Consider the following 21,317-nt stretch of genomic DNA (forward strand, 5'->3'; position numbering starts at 1 on the left):
ATTCAGAAGTTCACAGGAAGGCAGGGGAGAGGGGGTTAGAATCAGAGCCATACTCAAACTCAGAAGGCTTAACGGATGGATGGATGAAAATGAAGTTTCAGATGTAGATGCAGTCCTCTATGGTGTCATCCCTGTTCTGGGGGAACTATTTGACCTCAGTGGATCTAGAAGACACATATCTCCATATCCCCATCAGATTGTGCCACCACAGACTTCTGAGGTTCACCTACAGCAGGAGACATTATCAGTACCGAACACTCCTGGTCAGCCTGTCCATAGTCTCCAGGGTTTTTAGAAAGATGGTGGTGGTGATTATAGCCAGACTCAGGTTGAAGGAACTTTCCTGTACTCCTTCCTGTACTCCTCCTTTCTCGGCCCATGACCTGTCCATGACTTTTACTATATACCCCTGACTAAAACTGCGGGAGGCAGCTCAGGGAGGTGGCCTTGGGAGTGCTGTGGGTGCTGGGAGGGGTGACTCCACGGGTACTTGGGGGGTAGGAAGGGAGGGTTGCAGCCAGGGGGCGCCGCAGGGAGGGTGGTTTGTGGGGCTGGGGCAGGTTCCCTACCTGGCTCCTAGGAAGCAGCGACCTCCTGCTACTAGCTCTACATGCTGCCTCCGCTCCGCCCCAAACCCCAGCTTCTGCAGCTCCCATTGGCTGGGAACTGTGGCCAGTGGGGGCAGTGCCTGCGGGCACGTGGTGCTAAGGGAGGGAATTTCCTGTCACCCTTCTGGGAAGCCCCCTATACCCCCAGGTAAGAACCACCTCACATCCCAATCCCCAGCCCTGAGCCCCCACACACCCAAACCTTTGCTGCTGGGAGGCGGGGGGGAGCGAGACTTCCCCAGCAGCAGCCGGTGCAACTGGTCCGAGCTGCTCAGGTGGCTCCCGGACCAGCCACATGGGCTGCTGCAGAAGTCACGGAGGTCATGGAATCTGTGACTTCCATGACGAACACAGAGTCTTACTTATCACACAGTTGACTGCAGGGCCTACTGCAATGTTTCCACCCTTTCTGCTACTGGGGAAGGTGGTCCAGAAAATAAAACAAGAATAGATTACTGTAATTCTGGGAACTCATTAGCCAAGAAGATTTTGACTCTCAGATCAGATAGATCTGAACCTGGAGCCTCCACTCCAGCTTCTGTGAAGACCAGACATTCTCTTGCAAAGTCCTATGCTTTGCATCCTGGTCTGAACCAGCTTCAACTAAGAGCCTGGCTATTCAGATGGAAGCACTAGAGGGTCTCAATCTGTTGTCCAGACTTATTAAGACCATACTTTTGTCTATGAAAGTTCTGGACACTAAAAGTGTGCTCTTCTGTGTGGTCCAGACTCAACAACTGGTGCCAAAGCACAATGCAAATCCCAGAAATCCAGGGATTCCAACCATTCTGGACTTTCTCCAAGAAGGCATAGACAGAGCCCTTCAGCCCAGTACCATTGCGCATCAGGTGTCTGCTCTTTACTACTGTGCTATTTGCAGGGTCCTTGGGCTCCCTGGCAGACAATCTACAGGTAGCCAGATTCCTTCAAGCAGTCTGATTAGTCAGACCAGCTGTCAGGCCACTCTTTCCAAAATAGAATCTAATGCTAATTTTGAGGGCCTTGACAAGCCATCTCTTAGAGCCTTTCACTTCAGTGTTGGTATTTTATTTATCTATTAAGATTTGTTTCTCAATAGTTGTCAGACCTGGCAGCTTTATCTATACAGCAACCTTAGTGCGTGTTCTACAAGGACAAGGTAGTGCTCAGGACACCAGAATCCTTTCTTCCAAAGGTAAATTCTTCCATCCACACTTCCCAAGAGGTTATGCTTCCTTCATTCAGTCCAAAAACCACATTTTCCAACTGAAAAGATGTAGCACACCTTAGATGTCTGAAGAGTACTGAAAATATATCTCAAGTGTACAGAATCAACAAGAAGATCTGGCCCTCTATTTGTGTCCTTCCATCCAAAATGTCAGGAACTCAGACCTCCCAAGTCCTTCACTGGTATGTATATTAGATGATGTATTGTCATAGCCTACAAATCATCAGAGGGGATCAAGAAGGGATCAGGGCAAACTCCATGACATCCCTAGCAACCTTATGAGCTGAATAAGCAAGTGTGACCACATCAGAAATTTGCAAAGCAGCATCTTGATCTATAGCTAAAACCTTTATTAAGCACTATAAGGTGGATTTTCGGTCTTCAGCAGAGTTCTCCTTTGGCAGGAAGGTGCTGCATTTGGTGGCCCAAAAATAAGTCTTTTGAGCAAAGGGGGGTACTTCCTTATTTCCTTTCCTATCGAACTTTTTTCATAACCCTCCCTATAACTGTTCACTTCTTGCTACTTCCCAGATGTCCATAATTGTAGGAGACGCTGGGCTGCAGAATGGAAAATTTCTTACCAATAATTTCCTTTGTGCTAGAAGCATCTCCCAAAATGCTACCAACCCTATATGGCTCATGAGCCAAAGGCCAGATACTAAGTGACATCATTACCATATGACCGTCTTTCTTGGTCTAATGTACATAGTTATTTCATTACCTCTGGAGTATTTGTTAGTGATGTTACACAACTTTTACAGCTTTGGAAAAGCTTGCAGCAAGTGGGAGAAGAGAGAGCATGGCCAGAGCATGCAGTGGTGAAACAGTGATCCATCTCTGGTGAGCTATGGAGTGAGGAGAGCAGCCCAGACATGCAGAATTGTGGGAGACTGAACAGGATGACTAAGGGAGAGCCACATCCCAGATAAGTGCTCGGTGTGCTAGTCCTCCTCAGCCTGAACATGCAAGTCTAGGGATGTGCAGCTCAACCTACATCTACTGGATGCCATCCATGTGGATCACTTTGGACCCAAAGGCAACAGTTATGACTAGAGTGAGACCAGATAAACCAGCATTGGCCAGCGCTCCCTCAAACTCTCTGTACTCTGGGGTTGAGCAGTGAAAAGAAGGTGAAGAGGATACTGATGGAGTCACTGCTGATGACTGCTTTGGCACCAGTTGCCTCAGCATCAGCAGTCCCATCACTAGTAGTTCTGGCACTGACAATTCAGGTTTCTCTACCAACTGCCCGAAACAGTTCAAGCAGCAAAGCCAGCACGTGAAACCACTTATAAATGGGATAGAGACTCATATAGCCAGTCTGAGCATAACCATAGCTCCTAGACCGAGGAGAACTTCTGGAGAGAGAACACAGAACACCACTCTAAGGACAAAATCCCTTAAGCAGTTGAGCAGATCAGCACAGATCCTCGTACTAATGCCCGTGGTGGAGCAAAGTAAGGACCTCAGATATTCTGCAGAGGCATCCATACCACCCAGGAGATCTTCCCAGTATTGAAGAGCTGCCCAGCACTGGAGCTTGTACCAGCCCAGTTCCATCTCGTGGGATAACCTTTCAATAAAAAGATATATGCCTCCTCCCCATTGTCAACATATTACTTCTCACCAGCATCAAGCAGAGAGATCCCTCTTCCCCTGCCATCAGAGAATAAACCCAAAGAGAGTATCAGGGATTCCCTATTCAGAGAGTGCCCCAGCTGGTGCAGATATGGCACTGGACTGGCAACATCTTATTCCTGGGTCTGACATCCAGAATATCATCAATAGAAGAACCTAGGCATCCCAAGGGATGCCTATCTTCCATCCCCTTAACTAATCAAGCCCTAAATGCAACATCATAGTCCTTAACTTCTGTCAAGGTCAAATAGTGTAATGCTTTTGCTATTGGAGTTGTGTAACTGTGACAGCTGCTGTCTTGAGTGACCCAGTGGGAAATGAACAGGGAACCTCCAGAGCAAAAAGCAAGAGCTGTTACAGCTGGGCCTGTAACAGACTCATATGCTTTGCTGATCAGTCACAGAATGGGACCTATAACACACACTTATCAGTGGATTACAGAACCATGAAGCAGCTGTTCCTCTGGTTAACAGAAAACTTGATTCCTTTTACCACGTTTCCAGGGAACTTTTCTTTATTTCAAAAAAGTCCTAGGATTTCTGAAACTAAAGAAGTGTCTCAGAAGAATAAAGTTCTACAGTTCCAATGGGTGGCGATCATTACTAGTACTTGTTTAATAAACTAATTTTCCTGGCTACATCAATATCTGTGGTAATTTCAAATGGGGTCTAATATTCTTATCCAGGCAGGCAAAAAAAAACCCCACCCACAACTTTTAAACATATTCTTAAATTAACTTGACTTCTGTGGTGCTAAAAAGTCTACACAACATGTTTTTGGAACAGATTCCATTGACATGAGGGGCTGTTTCAAAGCCCATTGAAGTCAATGGAAAAGATTCCCTTTGACTTTAGTGGGCTTTGCATCAGATCCTAAATGAGCAACAGTGATAAGAGGATCTCATTAGCCTACTGAGTACAGTGAAGTTCAAAGTTCTTTAGGTTAAAGATCACCAGGGAAATCTAAATTAAAAATTTTAAGTACATATATTAAAGATTCTGAATTGAACAGGTTGGTTATACCAATTACAAAAACATGAAATCACCTTTGTCCACCTTTGTCCCTGAGTGGAAACCAGCTTGTTCTCTGTTTTTGTACATTTCAAGATCCTTCTTAATCTGATTGAGTATGACACGGGTGAAGAGCTTATATGCTTGTGAGAGGAGTGTGATCGGATGATAATTGCTCACTTCTTCTGGATCACCTTTCTTCATCAGTAGTACTGTTTTCGATTTCTTCTAGGCATCCGGAACACACTTGCTATTGATGTAGATGAACCATTGTGCCAATGCTTTGAAGAGAGTATCTTCCCGTGCTTTGAGATATTCTGGCCAAATATTGTCCACTCTGGGCTGTTCCTTCTCCTTATGTTACGAACTGCGTATTCAGTTCCCACACATAACATCAGGAACTTCTTCTGTAGCCTGTTGCCTTGAAAGTGTACGGATGGACATTGACATGCAAGGAGTAGAGATCATTGTAGAATTTTGTACATATTTCATTCATCTTGCTACTTTCCTTTCACCATTTTTATCTTTCAGAACTGCCAAGATAGCCTGTTTCAGCCTTCTTCAGACTCTCGTACTTTTCAGCCTCCATTCTCAATTTCTCCTTTCTGAAGTCTTCCTAGTCTTCTTTGATCTTCACATGAATTTCTTTGCAGAGCGTTCTGTATTCTTCACCCATTTTTCTTTCTGATTTCATGCGTGCCCTCCTCGCCATCTGATTCACAGTTTCCTCGCTGATCCTCTGCTTGCATCCCAGCATTTTGAATGCCTTTGCTTTCTTAGCTGCTGAGATTATCTGCAAGATAAACTCTTCTAGTTCTCATTGATGTCCTTGTTGACCTTATACTCGAGGTTCATTTCACTCACTTCCTATGCAAATGCCTCTTTGTTTTTCACTTTAGTTTCTAGCTTCTCTTGACTCGGTCTTCATAGGTATTGTCAACACACAGTTTTGAGCACAACATACAATGGTCTGAGCCTGTGCAAATAATTAGTTCTCCTATTGTCGCTACATCGTTGAAGATTCTTCTGGTATCTGACAATACATAATCAATCTGATTCAGTGTGACTCCATACGGGCTTTTCCATGTCCATTACCAACATTGTTCTTTTTGAAATATTGTGTTCATTATGTGGAGATGGTTTGCCTCTGCAAATGCAACCAAACGTGCTCCACGATCATTTATTACACCTTTATCGAATTTTCCCATGTACTTTTCATTCTCACACTCCTTTCCACCTACTATTACATTGAAGTCCCTTATATGATTGTGTAGATGGATCTTTTCTGCATTGCCTCCTCCAGCTCTTCTTAGAAATGTTCCATTTCTTCCACTTGCTGCATGAGAGCATACACCTGAATAATTTTAATCGTTCATTCATTCATTATTTCATGTTTTTATGAATGAAATAATAACAATATAAAAAAGGAATGAAAATCATGTTTTATAAGTTTTAAGATACCATATGCATGATTGCTATTTTAATGGGTCATAAACTGAATAATAATGCATGTGATTTTTTTCATGTGCATTACCATTAAATGTTAAACATAAGCCCTTTGTGGGTCTTTTTATTTTGAATTCCTGTGTTCCATTAATAGTTTAAGGACAATCAGACTTATTAAAGAAAAATAACAGATTTCTCTCCTTTTTTAATAGTTTGTGGTGATAACAGTGTGTTTAAAAGCTGGATTAGAGACTTCATATTGGACCTTGGTAAGAAAATGCTTATTATTCGTGCTCTCAAATACACTATAAAAATATGTGATAGATTACATTTCCTTATTACATTATTATTTATTGCCACTAATAATTATTACATTTATCACCCAAATTATGCTAGGCACTTTACAGTATCAAGTAAAGATACAATGCATGCCTCAAAGATCTTATATATATACTCTGAAATGACAAAATATTGTGGGTCAAAAACAAATGAAAAGCAATGAAGAACAGGGATTTAGGACAAGGATTAAAATAATATCACGTGGTTATGCAGTGAGGCACAAGTTGGATGTAATCACTAAGCTGTATGGGAATTTTTTTAATTTACTTTTGAAAATAAGTATTATTTTGCTCCAACTAAAGGGGCAGTAATAGTTTTACCATTCGCTTAGCAGGCACAGAGTTGGGCCAATGCTGGGCACTTTTGAAAAATCTCACTTGTCAGAATTGCACTGTAAACTTCCAAGGAAAAAGACCATCTTTCTTATGGTGTACTGTATAGCACTGAACTCATTGTAGGCACTGAATAAATATTACATATGTTTTGATTGTTCTATTTTTCAGTTTAGCCATATAGCAATATGGGGAAGCATTGCGCTTTGGGTAGTGTTTTTTGGAGTCTACTCATCCTTGTGGCCTGTCATTCCTATGGCACCTGACATGTCCGGGGAGGTAAGTGTGTCTTTTAACTAATGTTAAATGTCTTTCTCCAAATCTCTGCATAAAATGTGGTTGAAATGCTCACTTAGGGTTTGATCTTTATTGGATTGTACTGTTTGCTGCAGGGACAAGAGAAAATTGTGAGGATTTTTCCCAACATTTGAGAGGATTTTTTAACACTGCCACAGCATATTGGGGATTTGGGGGGGTGCTGGTAAGTGAAAAATGCCAATTAACTAAGAGGGAGAGTGTTTGGGTTCAGGACGGGGTGCAGGGCTGGGGGTTGGGACACGGAAGTGAGTGTGGGGTGTAGGCTCTGGGAGGGAGTTCGGGTGCGGGCAGGAGCCTGAGGCAGGGAATTGGGGCTTGGGATGCTGGATCCAGGGGATGCTCACCTCGGGCAGCTCCTGGCAAGCAGCGACCTGTCCCAGCTGCTCCTAGGTGGAGGCACGGCAGGCGGCTCTGCACACTGCCCCAACCGCCCCGAGCACTGGCTGTGCAGCTTCCATTGGCCGGGAACCACGGCCAATGAGAGCTGCGGGGGTGGCGCCTGCAGGTGGAGGCAGTGCGCAGAGCTGCCTGCTGCATCTCCGCCTAAGAGCAGCCGGGACAGGTCACCGCTTGCAGGGAGCCGCCCAAGGTGAGCGGCCCCCAGATCTCGCACCTCCTCCTGTGCCCCAAGCCCCCAACCGCACCCAAACTCCCTCCCAGAGCCTTCGCTCCGCATCCACTCCTGCGTCCCAATCCCCTGCCTGCCCAGCACCAACTGGACTTTCAATGAAGATCAGAAATGCCAGTTTATAGAGATTTTGGGTTGGTGAAGTGCTGGATAAAGCAGCTTTTACTGTACCTTGGCAAGTTTTAGTTTTCATTGAGAAAGTTTCACACAACTTAGTGAATTAAAAATTTTGGCAGTGGAATTATTTGGATGGGGACTTTTTTCATATATGGATATAACTGCAGAAGTACATTTGTTAATATTATAACATCTTTCTTTGCACCATAAGAAGACCAGACATATATTTTAACGAAATCTTAAATTTTGCAGAAATTATTAAACCCTCCAAAAATTTCAGAAACCCTAAATCACAGAATCCATTGACTTTCATACCCATAGTTTTCTCCTGTCTGTTATTTTTTTCCTTAGAATGTATTATTGTACTCCATTTTTCAACCATTTTAATGGTAATTTTGTATTTCTCTTTCAATTGTATGCTGAAGAATTTTAGTATTGGTCCAATCCTGCAAACCATACTCAAATTTTCCCCTTCTACTAGTTAGTTCTTCAGACAAAGTGGTGTAGCGGTCTGTGCTGCAGTGCTTGAAGGTTTTGGGTTGAAACCTTGATGATGATGTTGCACTTTGGGGAGTTGTTACAATAACACATAACAGAATTTGGTTTGCCTTTTTTCTTTTTTTAAAAAAGCCTAGGAAGTTAAATGCAGGAAAACCATGGTAAATTAAATTTATTTATTTAAAACTTTGTTGAAAGATGTTAATTTGTGCGCTGAATGAGGCAGGGAGCTTATGGGAAAAATAATACATAATCATGTAATTAAAGACTGCCTACACACAAGGGGGCCAAATTACAATTTCATGGGCAACCTTAAATCATTTCCAAACCTTTGCCACCTGAATAACTTTATTATAACATTTTTATGTGATATATACATAGAGAGAGAGGGTGGAATGGTGTCCCACAAACATATTATCAGAATGATCTTAGGAGGGTCCCATTGCTCACAAATAATGAAGCAGATCATCTTAAACAACTGCCATTAAAACTAACATATTACATCATCATGTATTCTTTAAATGCCACATATTTTACAGAAAAACTCCAGGGGGTATTGTAGGCTGGGAGCACAAAAAGCGTGTGGCCATTTCACTCCTCTGCAAAGAGTGCAACATGCTTTTTCTCTGTGTCCAATCTCCTTCAGAGAAGCTAGTATTGCTATGAGCATGAGCTTTTGCCCAAGGAAGTGTAGTTTATCACACAGCTGTGCATTTTGAATATCCCCACTACTAATTCCACAAGTCCAGTGTTATGCCAGGGTAGGGTGACCAGAGAGCAAGTGTGAAAAATGGGGACAGAAAGAGGGGTGGGTAATAAGTGCCTATATAAGACAAATCCCAATATGAGGACTGTCCCTATAAAATCGGGACATCTGGTCACACTACACCAGGGTAAAATTTCTATTTTCTGGAAAGGTTGAGATACAATTTTGGATGATACAAAATGTTGAGGCAGATGAAGCATTTTGGAGATAGGTTTCCAAAAACGGACGTGCTTTCCCTACTTAAAAATGTTTCAAACTTTTTGGCTCATAATAATTCCAAAGCAGCTTGACTACAAACCCATAATTATTTTATTTAATTTGTTGTAATGAAACATGGTTCCTTTGCTTGTTTAGAGTACGATTAATAAGGTGATTATTTTGTTATTAAAATCAGTTTGTATTTACATTAGAAAACCTGCAGTGTTCCTAAGTCCACACATTGCTTTTCTAAGAGCTTAGGAAATCTGTACCAGCTAAATGCTAGATTCCTGAACTACTCGTAAGTAAAGTTTTCATTTTAGGAAGTCATCCCTCGGATTTCTCAACTTGTTGTCTATGGCCAAAGCCAGTCCCATCCAGCTGATAGTACGGGTGCAGCTCAGACTCATGCCACTGCTGGATTAATTTGCATCCAAAGAGTTAAAAGTGTTAACATGAGTCTGAAACTGTCCTAAATTTAAAAAAATTAAACAAGTTTTTGGGGTTTGGTATACAGAGACCTCAGCTTACTTAGTGCTATGGCAAACACATAATTAAAAATATTTTAATCCTTCATTAAAGATGGGTAAGGGAGGAAAAAGCAGTTAAAGCATTTGAAATGTTGAAGTATTAAGTAAGGCTTTCATTTCAACAAGATTCCTTAGTCCCTTTCCCTTTTGTTGGACAGAGTCTTTAGAAGGAAAAAAAGCCATGTTTGACAGTCTCTTAGATGGTAATAACTATACTTTTGGGGGTAAAGAGAAGTTAGTTAAAATGGGCTGGAGCTGATGTTGTTGCTGTTATTAAAGTCTGATCCCTTTTGCTAGAAGACAAAAAGAAATAAACACACACAAAAGGGGGAAGAGAAAAGGAAAGCAAAAATAGAAAAAGCAGCTTCTATCTCTGATGTAAACTCTCACTTGCAATTTCAGCTACTAGAGAAATACAGGCACAGCACCTGGTCTTATCAGCCGCTCAGAAACCAGGCAAACTTGTATCGGCATTGGGCTATTTAATGCGTTGAATTTAGAGGCTTCTTTTTGGTAACAGACTTACAGCATTATTGCAGAATATACAGTCTTGGACAACAAAGCCTTATTATGTCCTTATTAGACAGAAGGAAAAAGAAGAGACAGATAGGAAAGAGAAGACATAAAATGAGGAAAGAAAAGGACACACAAAGGGTGAGAGTATTAGAAAGTCTTACATCCAAGATGGTGTTCAGGATTTATCCAGAGCCAGTGGAGATGGTAACATCACCTGGTTCCCTCTCTTAGCCTGGTCTGGTCAGAACATCTTTCTTCTTTCAGAGTTAGGATGAAGATGGTGGGGGTGGCATCTATGATGGTGAAGCTTATTCCTTCCCCTGCTCTTGTCTTTCAGTCAGCCAGTGTCACAGTCACCTCCTTCTGTTCATCTATATTTTCCTCACAACATCTCTTTTTTTAAGAACCCCCAAAGGGGAGTGATGGATGGAATAACCTGTCCTCTCATTATTTTGTCTACCAATTAGGCCTACTTTTCAACATACCAACTTTGATTCACTGATTTTCGGTTCCACAGTTCTCTTGTTTACCAAGTATGATCTTAACACAGTCCTTGAGTTATATCAGTAGGCCTTTTTCTTTGGACTGTCTCACTTTTGTACCATTTCCCATCAACATTTGTTGTTATAGGTTCCTGTGACATTTTATGAACTTACACTCACTTTTTACAGGTGAGCTCACAATTTGGGTAAATTTTGTAGGCCCAGTTATCACAACTGCACTTCATTTCATCATAATCTGGATGCCACCTTATAGACATAGTGGTTCCTGACAGGGTGGAATTCTGTAGACACAATATATCAGAGTAGGTAGCTTGAGACCTCTTGGCCTCGAATAAGCCATTTAACAAAAATATTGTAGTTGTAGTTGGTAGACAAGATCGTGGTGTGGTGCAAACAAACATGTATGTCCATTTGCTTGCCTGCACAAATACTGCTTGACAACTTTCTTCACCTGTCTGAGTCAACCATAAAGATTAACTCCATCAACATACATTTGGCAGCTATTTCATTAATTAGTCAAAGGCAGATCAATGTTTCCTCAGTCTCTTGTCCTCTGTTTTGCATGGGGGCTTGAGCTAGTCAAAAAATAAGGATGTGATTTGCACAAAAGTTTTTATGAAAGTGGTCACTTCTTTTTTAGAAATTTTGAATTTCTAAATGATTTTTACTAGCTGTACTCCTTACAAAGCTGATGAATACTTCTTTTAAAACCTATGAAGCTCAAGTTTTATTGAACATGGAAGGTCATTTTTCTAGCGGCAGAGACTTCAGTATGTAGAGTGATTTGGCTTCAGACTGATTCACTGAATACCAAGTTTTACAAAGAGAAAGGGGTGCTGCAGACTCATCCTAAAATTAGTTTCCGAGGTGATGACAGACTTCCACTTTAATGGGCCTATTATCCTGCCAGTATTCTTCTCACATCCTCATTCTCATCCTGCTGAAGAGGTGCAGCTTCAGCCAAAGTTCTTTCACTGGTGATGGTCATATGGGACTTACTAAAAGGTTTTTAGGGTGCCAGTTTAACACCAAGGTAGCATATGACTACCAATGTGAAGAGGAGGAGGCTTGGTCTCCTACCTGCTGACACTTTTGTCCCAGGAACCAAAACACTAGAGCTGGTTGAAAATTGGAGGGTTAGGATGGGGAATTGTGAAAAATTTGTTCCTTGATTTTTCACCAAAAAATTTAGAATTTTTAAATTTTCAAGCAGCTTTACAAAATACCTTTAGAGTTATAGTTGTTCTGTCTGTCTCACACTAGAACTGGGAATCCTGCATGGGGATATGAGGGCTCTGGGATGGGGCCAGGGATGAGGGGCTCAGGGCTGGGTCAGAAGGTTGGGGTGTGGGGGGGTGCTCTGGCTGGGGGTGCAGGCTCTGGGGTGGAGCTGGGGATGAGGGGTTTCGGGTGCAGTGGGGCTCCCCCCGAGCTCTCTCTCCCCTCAGCAGCACCTAGGCTGGGGAAGAGGTGCCTCTCCCCTGGCCATGGCAGGTCCTGGGCAGGGGCCACGAGATAGGCGCTTCTTCCCTGGCCGCAGCAGGTCCAGGCCGGGCTGAATTGGGGCTGGGGAAGGGGCGCCTGTCCCCCAGCCATGGTAGGGTCGGGCCAGGGCTGAGCCAGGGGAGGGGCACCACAGCAGGTTCGGGGCTTGGTGAAAGGCATCTCTCCCTGCCACAGCCCTGAGCGGCGCTTAATAGGCAGCTGTGCAGCCACACAGCTTACAAGGAATTTAGCCCCTGGTATAGGTAAAATTGACAGGAGGAACAGCTAAGTATAGCCAGCACTGGTGGGTAAAAGGCTTTGCTTCCCCCACCTCAAGCCCTCACCATCTTTATCTTTGGCATTCTTTATGTGCTTTATTTTATTTTGAACCTTTACAGTTAAGCACATTAAATTTCATTTTCCACCTCTTGAGTCTATTCTAGTAAGTAAAGCAACTACATCCTTCTCAGTCTTAGCTACAGATTCTAACATGGTAGAGCTTGAAATATTAAATGCTCATAGGAAATTGTCATAAGATCTCTTTTCTACCATGAGGGATTATAGAAGTAGCAGAAAACCTTGTGATTTCAAGTGAAGGAATTTTGACATAAAATGTGTGAGAGAAAATGAGGGAAACATTTCAAAATTTCCTGTGACCTCACAGTAACTTTCCAGTCTGTGTAATGTGATCTGTATTACACAGTATAATGTTTAACTTTAGTAACAATAAACCTTTCAATGGGCTTCACTGTATTTGTTGCCCATAAGTACTGAATGAATACTTCCACACTAGACAATCTCCTTTACAGATCATTTTCCTGAAATTTTGCCTGCCAGCATTGTGTTTTTATAAATTATCAGAAAGGAAACACAATTCTTTGTAGTCACTTGTGGTTACATTTATTAGGGAGATGATCTGTTTGACACCACTACAGAGAAACCAGACATATCCTGGGATTTTCACTTGTCCCACCTAAAAAAGGGAAAAGAAAAGAAAGATACTTTTTAGATGCCTAATTCTTGTAATCTCTCATAATTTGCAACTTTTTAATTGTAGACAGTATACATGCTTCCCCCAAACCTTCATCTTGACCTTGCTGACCCCAGAAGCATAGGTAAGCATGGAATGTGGGTAGGAGAAAAAGGTCTGTTATTATGAGGAGGTGTTGGAAGAGTTGGCTTCCCACAGCCTCCCTATCAGCTGTCTGAACCAGCAGCTTCTCAAGGCAATGCTGCTGTCTGCCTCCCAGCAACACTGTCTTGAGCACTCAGTCACTATAACTGTTGCAGGGCCACCAGCATCTCCTCTCCCTACCTTCCCTTCTACTTGCAACTCCAACCCACCAATAGCTCTCTTGCCGTCCCCCTCCCCTCCCCGGAACCATAACCTCCTCCTTTTCCCATTTGCATGGAACTCTGACTTGTTCCTTCCAGAGCTCCACATTCAGCTCACCTCATGCAGCTTCCAGCAGCTTGTTTACTTATGCCAGCATCCACATACACACTCCTTCTCTAACCCTATTCAGATCAGTTATCTCCATTTACTGCCCACCCCCCCAGACTCCCTTGTTGACCATTCCCTCCTTTCCCCTACTCCCACTCATTGCCCCCATGCTTATTCCCCTACCCCCTTTCCACCACTCACTGCCTCCCTACTCCTTTACTCCCTTCCACACTCACTGCCCACCCAGAATCTCACCCACAGCTCCGTGCTAGCTCCCACTCATTGCACCCCAGAATACCCTGGACATCCTTTTTAGCCAAACTTTCCTGTCTCCGTTTCCAGCATCTACCATCCGCTATCTGTATCCCACCATAGGCATAATTCCCACCACCATAAAAATCTCCTATGAACTTCTTACCATCTGGAGGCATGACATCCCAACTTTGATGGGCTTCATAAGATACTGAGAGTCTGCCTTGTATCATCACTCAGAACCAGGAAACATTGCTGCATCCAAGCCTAGGCATTCCGTCCCTGACAACTTAGCTCTTGACAAGGTAAAGATATTTAGGATTGTTGTTGCTGTGCAAGTGACTCATGTCCTCCTGGAATCACGGAAGCCATCCATCCAAAGAATTTACAATTCCAGTTGGAAAATATTTGTGGTTTGATGCAGTCAGGGCCAAGTGCTGCACAAAACTGCTTGACTACCTTCATACACTGTCTGATGCTAACTTACCGACTAATTCCATCCAGTATATATAGTAGCTATTGTGTTCTGTTATCTACTAGTTGAAGGTAGACAAGTGAGCACCTGGTCATCAGGTTAATTTGGCACTTGGCATTTTTAAATACGTGCGTCAAAAAGCTTCCTGTATCATGGTATATTAATGTGGTCATGGAAAAGATGATGAAAACTTCTATTGAACCACTCAGTTTCTTTAAACTTAAGTTTCTTACACAAAGTTTTTTCCTGGTGGCAGCAACTTCTACAAGCAAGTTTAAAGCTCTCGTGATTGATCCAGATTTTACAAAGATAGTGTGGTGCTCCAGGCTCATCAGAGTTTCCTCTCCAATATGGTGACTGTTTTTCACTTTAATGAGTCTGTCTTTTTAACATTCTTGTCACCTTTGCACACCCATTCCAGTGAAACCCTTCTCCATACACTTGATGTTAAAATGTCAAGATTCTGCTTGGAGCACACTAAAGCCCTTAGAAAGTCCACCAAACTTTTTGTTTCTTCTGACATCAGTTCACTTGACAATGCTGTTAGTAAAATGACCATGTAACTGTCTGGTTGAATTTCATATTGCAGAGACCTGCCTGTTCTAAAACTAGTAGACCAGGTCAAGGTTCACAAGGCTCACCGCAGCCTTCTACAAGAATATTTTTATCACATACCTTTATAAATCTATTTTGACTGACTTAAGTTATATCAAAGTATGGCACTCTTTGTCCAAAATAAGAGTGTCCATAAACAGACTTGCACCAAAATAACTAAAGGCATGAATAAAACCAATGTAGTTACTTTGATTCCCATATCTGTGGAGACGCGACCTTACACTGAGGAACTCAGATTCAAGAGTAAAAAATTCTGTTGGAATGATATCTTCAGATAATCAAAATTACAAGTAAGTAATTTTCCGTTTTTCTCTTTGAGTCTGGTTCCTTCTACATAGTTTTCATAATTCAGGCTAACTGCTGGGTCATATTTGTACCCCACATACTTTACTACTCTTTTTGACTTTCTACCAACCTGTATCCAGTATTATAAAATATATACAGAAGCCTGGTAATGTTAACAAAGGGAACAGGAACAAGTGCTTGCATTATATTTTAAAACTATAGTATTTTCTAATTGTATAACCATATATAGCAAATCTGGCTTGCTTAAACATCTAAAAGTAAAGTCCATAACTCTTTATATCTATTGTGGCATTTTATTTATTTTGTAGAATGAGTTTTGCTTTACCAGATGATTTTGTACAAACATTTTTCCTTTGCCAGACTCTCTGAAAGTCATAAAACTACATTATAACAGGGTCAGGTGAAAAAGCATTTTTAATCTACAATACAGTGTACTGCCAGGTGAAATGCTATTTGTGTTTTTCTATATTCCATATTATAGCTATTGGGGGGAAAATAACTGATCTTGTGGTCACTTATTTGTGGTATATTTCTGTAATTAATCTAGTTATGTTGCAATAAACTTCTACATTTAAAGTTTCCTACAACATACATAATTCTAATCAAAGTAGTTATTGGTTGTTCATGTTTCAGTAGAGTATAAATGTGATAGGAGATAGATATTTTATAACCAAAAGGTTCTGTAGATCTCATGCAGATAATACTTCATTTTGTTTAGAGGAGCACTAAAAGAAGAAAACAGCTTGACTTAAAAAATGATTAAATAGGAAAATTTTGCTGTGATATAGTTAGCTGGTATAGTTGTCTCCCTCTCCTCAAACAAACATGGATGTGATTTAAGAGAAGGAGGCATTTTTAAAAACCCTGACTTGTATATGTTCACACCAGTACAACAATTTATGAGGCAAGGCACGCTCCAGAGAAAGTACTGCGCTGTATAAACTTATGCTACCTGCCTTTCATAATTGTCTGAACGACGCTGTTGGGTGCTTATGTATTTTTAAAGTGAGGATTGAGCTTTTCTATTTTTGCCACTGTGATTAGTAAACCAGATTAAAAATATAAAACTTACTGCAACAAGAAACAGTTTGTATCGAAATTAATAACAAAAGCTCTGTATCTGCAGAACTGTTTAAATTTATTGTGGTACTGTAGACGTGCACTGTAAAATTCTCCAGAACACCATCTGTTTCTGCTCCATCTGGCCTAAGGGATCTATAAAACTACTGAAGGAAATTGAAGTTAAGGAACAAGCATGTGTTTTACAGAATTTCAGATCATTTGATTGAGGTTTGTAGAATCCCTGTGAAAAACAATAAAACTCTTTGTTGGACATTTTAGCTGCACCCTGTAGGAAAGGTATTACTATAGTATATTAACAGTATTAGTTTCTGAAATATTGCTTCAGTCTGTATTATCCTACATAATAAATTATCTTACATATGGAATTGCACTGTTAAAATATTTCATATTCATCTTTTAATTATTATTCTATAAATAATAAAATTAAACTTCTTGAGAAAAGAAAAAATGTAGATGTTTATCAAAGTTAAAGTACTTAGACAAGTACCCTCCAGGGAAGAACTTACTTGCAGTCTCAGTTTTTTATCTAATAGAGCAAAGCACAACGTTCAGACTAATAAAAGATGCTGTTGGTTGATATTTCTACTGTCCCTAACATTTTTAAAAATATCTAGGGACATTATTCAAATCTCTCTCTTCAGGAACATAGGCTAAATAAAAGTCATACTTACAACACTGTAGTTTTAGGAAATAACTTCACAGTATTTTTCCTAAATATTGCTGGGAAAAGAGAAAGATATACATAATTTATTGCAGTACATCAGGTTTTGAGAACATCTGCAAACCCCAAAAATGTGCAGACTAGTTATTTCCTATTAAACTCTTTGTGTTAGAAGAAACCAGAGAAATGGATATCTTTCTTTACCTTCAAATATTTTTTAAATTAGATACAAAATGCAAAATATGCTGCGTGACCATTACAATATGTAGCATGATGTCGAATGTCTTGTAGTACATAACTAACAAAGCAAAAACAGCATAAGCCAGCTAAATAAAAAATGTTAATGGTCTGGATGAATTTGTTTTTCAGCAGATGGTGTAGATCACAATTTTATTTAACATATTGTAGGCATACAGGTGAAAAAGTAATAGCCTAGAAAGTATAATGGAAGATGTCACTGGGGCAGGTGAGGGGCCCAGCTAGAGCCTGTGTGCCCCCGTGGCTCCCCGTTAACAGTTGGGCTGCGCCCACCCTGCTCAGAGCCTCCCCGCTCCCAGTCCAGCTAGTGCCTTGGCTTCCCACTCCCAGCTGGGCTGCACCCTCCCTGCTGGCAGCCAGCCTGCTGCACTGAGGCTCCTTGCAGGGAGCCCTGATACTGCCCGTAGGCTCCCAGCTCCCTATTCTTACCAGGGAGCCCCACTGCTCCCCCAGACTCTCCACTCCCTGCCGCAGCCAGGCTTTTGTTGGAGAGCTACGCACCCAGAGTCTGGGTGGTTCCCGGCAGGGAGCCAGGAGCTTTGGTGCAGCTAGTGGTCAACATTACCCAAAAGAGCCACAGTAGTGTGAATTCATTGTTTCATTCAGTGTAATACCATATATTCATATTTAAATATTATTACAGGGGAACTATTGTGTGTGTGTGTGTGTGTGTGTGTGTATAGATAGATAGATAATTCTCACAGCAAAATGACTGACCAAGTATTATTATTTTATCAACTACAATTGGTTAATAACATAGTAAAAGCATCCTGATTGGTTAATAATTAAATCACTCAGTGTTTTAATATCATGTGCTGCAAAGAGCTGCAGGAGACACATTAAAGAGCCACTTGCGACTTGCAAGCCTCAGTTTTACTATCACTGATCTAGATACAGAGTATGATGCATCAGTAGTAGCCAACACTTAGGTCCTTCCTGTTAGCTGAGCCTCTGCAATCAATTATTTTAACTCTTCCCTGTAATTGGGCAGGATCTTATCCAAGAAGTCTGATACTATGTGTCAATTAAAACAGTCATATCTAGAACTTGGTAGTTGGTATTCAAAGTTGTACATAGCAGATAAATAGCTCTTCCTAACGAAAAGATGTAGATCTAGATGCTTTGGCTCCTTCTTCTTCTTAGGAGTAGATTTGAATGTTTTGTGTCTTGTTCTCGCCTGAGCTGCTATGACAACCAAGGAACCTGGTGCAAGATGGGAATAAAAATATTCAAAACCCACAGAGGGAACTTTGTGTCTCCTGTCCATCATTTTTGTAGTTGTAAGTATGGAGGCTGGAGTTTGCTATAATTGAGCCAGTTCCAGAAGGCCCTTATTGACTGGCATAGCAAGTTTTTCAGGAAGAGAAGAATGTAAGATGTCCAGCAATTTGTGGGCATTTTCGTAGACTCTGTTGGGATCTCCAACACCTCCATCATTTTGCAAAGGAGATCCTGAAATGCCCTCTAGTCATCAGGTGATGTAGAGGATGGCACCACATCTTCATCAGGTGACAAAGATGATTTGTGAGCAGTTGTGATTTCAGCAGGTTGGTGCTAGAGTTGCTCTTTCTCAGAAATTTGTGCTGGTGAAATCTCTGTAGCAGGAACATGAGACAGTTGTTGTTGAGGATGATCTCTAGATAATTCTTGTGGAGAAGGTGATCTTACTCTTGATACAGCAAAGAAGTTATGCCTTGTAGCATGATGAACATACCACAGTGCCTATTAAGGCCAGGAATGAAGTCCATATGGTTACTGAGTGAGTGACCAAGGAAGGGGATACTAGACAGCGGGTCCTTCCCAGAACACCCTTAGATTATGGTGACCCTTAACTGTGGAGTCTACTGGAAAAATATGAGTCATGGAGGGGGTGCCCTAGGAGAATAAGGAAGTGAACGATGCTCACTGATATCTGAGACAGATAAGTAATAAGAATCTTCCTCTTGTAAAGGATGAGCAGCCCTCATTCAGGTCTGAAGTTTAGACTCTCAGGGAGCTTTTTAGTCAGTACCGAAGACATCCCAGTACCAATGGCTGTGGTACTGGCTCCATCAGTGTTACAAATGAAGACAATAAAGTAAATTTGGGAAGGGCTGAAATAGCCAAATCTGCCAGTACCATAATTCTTGGTACCAATGGCATCAAAACTAAGATAAAAGTCAGTATGGTCAGTACCAGAGTTGGCAGTTCTGAAAAAGGCAGTACCAAGAATGTCAGCACCAAGGTCAAATTGCTGGCCACCATAGAGTCATAGAAGATTAGGGTTGGAGGAGACCTCAGGAGGTCATCTAGTCCAATCCCCTGCTCAAAGCAGGACCGACCCCAACTAAATCTAAAAACTAAAGAAGTTTTTAAGGTCAGGCTTGACAAAGCCCTGGCTGGGATGATTTAGTTGGGATTGGTCCTGCTCTGGGCAGGGGATTGGACTAGATGGCCTCCAGAGGTCCCTTCCAACTCTGTTATTCTATGATTCTATGAAATCATCCCAGCCAGGGCGTTGTCAAGCCAGACCTTAAAAACCTCAAAGGATGGAGATCCACCACCTCCCTAGGTAACGCATTCCAGTGCTTCACCACCCTCCTAGTGAAATAGTTTTTCCTAATATCCAACCTAGACCTCCCGCACTGCAACTTGAGACCATTACTCCTTGTTCTATCATCTGCCACCACTGAGAACAGCCTAGCTCCAGCACAGAAAGCCCCTGATGCAGTACCTTAATCGCCATATACAAGTCTGAGATAACAATGAGTGTCAGAGATCTGACCCCTGAGTCCTCACAGCTACCAGAGTAACCATGACTCAGCCTTGAGCTGCTCTTTTTAAAAACAGCAGAAAGAGGAGACCTCTCTCTCTCTCTTTAAGAAGTACATTTAACAGAGGGTCCTCTTTCGTGCTTCTTAGAGAAGTGGTGCAGGTACCTGCCCCTTTCAGATTGGGAAGAGGCAAAAACAGGAAGTTGCAGGAGAACACCACTGGGATATCTACAGTGCAGCTGGTGATACAATGTCTAGCTGCTAAAAATAACGGTATAGCTGCGGCATTGGCCCGCCACCCATGCTGTCACCCACCCTGGCACTCTACACTGCTCTTTTCAGTATGCTAGCTTGATCAAAGTTAGTGTGAGTATGTCTACCCGAGCTGGAAATTACACCCCCAGCTGTAGTGTAGACATACCCTTAGAGCCCTGGATGCCAAGGGCACTTTTTGCTGAGAACTGCTCCAACTCCAGTGTATCTCGTCTCATAGGGTACATCTGTACTTCTAAAAACCAGTGGCAGAAAGTCTCGGAGCCTAGGTTAACTGATTCGGTATCGCAGGACTCCTGCTTCAGGGCTAAAAATAGCAGTGTAGATGTGCCCAGGCTCTGTGACCCTCCCCAAGTCTCAGTGCCTGGGCTCCAGGAAGGAATGTCTATACTATCTTATAATGAAACTATTGCAATTGTGAATGACAGGGACACAGCTAAATCGACTCCATCTCACAGCCATAGACAGTAAGAAGGAATTGAGGATTGGTTGGTCATCATGCCCTGCTTATGCCCTTTGGTTGGCAGGCTTGAGGGCATGAAGGGTGAAGGTGCAGCCCAATGGACACTGCTGGCCAAAACATTGCAATCTCAAGTGCATGGGGCACATATAGACAATCACTTGAAGAAGAACAAGGTTTGAAGGAACAACTATCAAATGAGACCCTGAACTATTTGTGCATCAAATCTTACTCAACACCATATACCTTTTTGAATCTGTATGTTTATCTGAAAATGATACTCATCTGAAAATAAAACTCATTGTATACTAATTGGGCCAGGTGGGAGAGGACACCTACAGCTGTGTTTCTAATCATAGTTATGTTTATGTACCTATCTATAAATAATCCTTCAAAATACAGTTTTAAAAATAATATGTGCTGACAATATCAGATATTATTAATATTCATTAATCATGGACAAAATCCTGCAGTTTTTATTCAGTCCTTACTTGGACAAATTCTTATGTATTTCACAGGAATTTTGCTTGAGTGAGCACCTCAGGATTTTTCAGATAGCAATGGTTTTTTACTGCTTCCTTCTCCACTTGCTGACAGA

General features: G+C 41.7%; 1 protein-coding gene across 6 annotated transcripts in view; it reads left to right on the top strand.

The window, feature by feature from the left end:
- The window catches only part of ATP8A1 (ATPase phospholipid transporting 8A1), a 241,890-nt gene that overhangs the window by 197,639 nt on the left and 22,934 nt on the right, over positions 1 to 21,317 (top strand). For all 6 annotated transcript variants that reach the window (XM_073342153.2, XM_073342148.2, XM_073342147.2 and 3 more), the window contains 2 exons: positions 6,122 to 6,178; positions 6,752 to 6,859. In XM_073342153.2, coding sequence (XP_073198254.1) covers positions 6,122 to 6,178; positions 6,752 to 6,859 — 165 coding nt within the window. The remainder of the gene's footprint in view (positions 1 to 6,121; positions 6,179 to 6,751; positions 6,860 to 21,317) is intronic.

This window comes from Lepidochelys kempii, chromosome 4, assembly GCF_965140285.1.
Source record: "Lepidochelys kempii isolate rLepKem1 chromosome 4, rLepKem1.hap1, whole genome shotgun sequence".
Classification (NCBI taxonomy): domain Eukaryota; kingdom Metazoa; phylum Chordata; order Testudines; family Cheloniidae; genus Lepidochelys; species Lepidochelys kempii.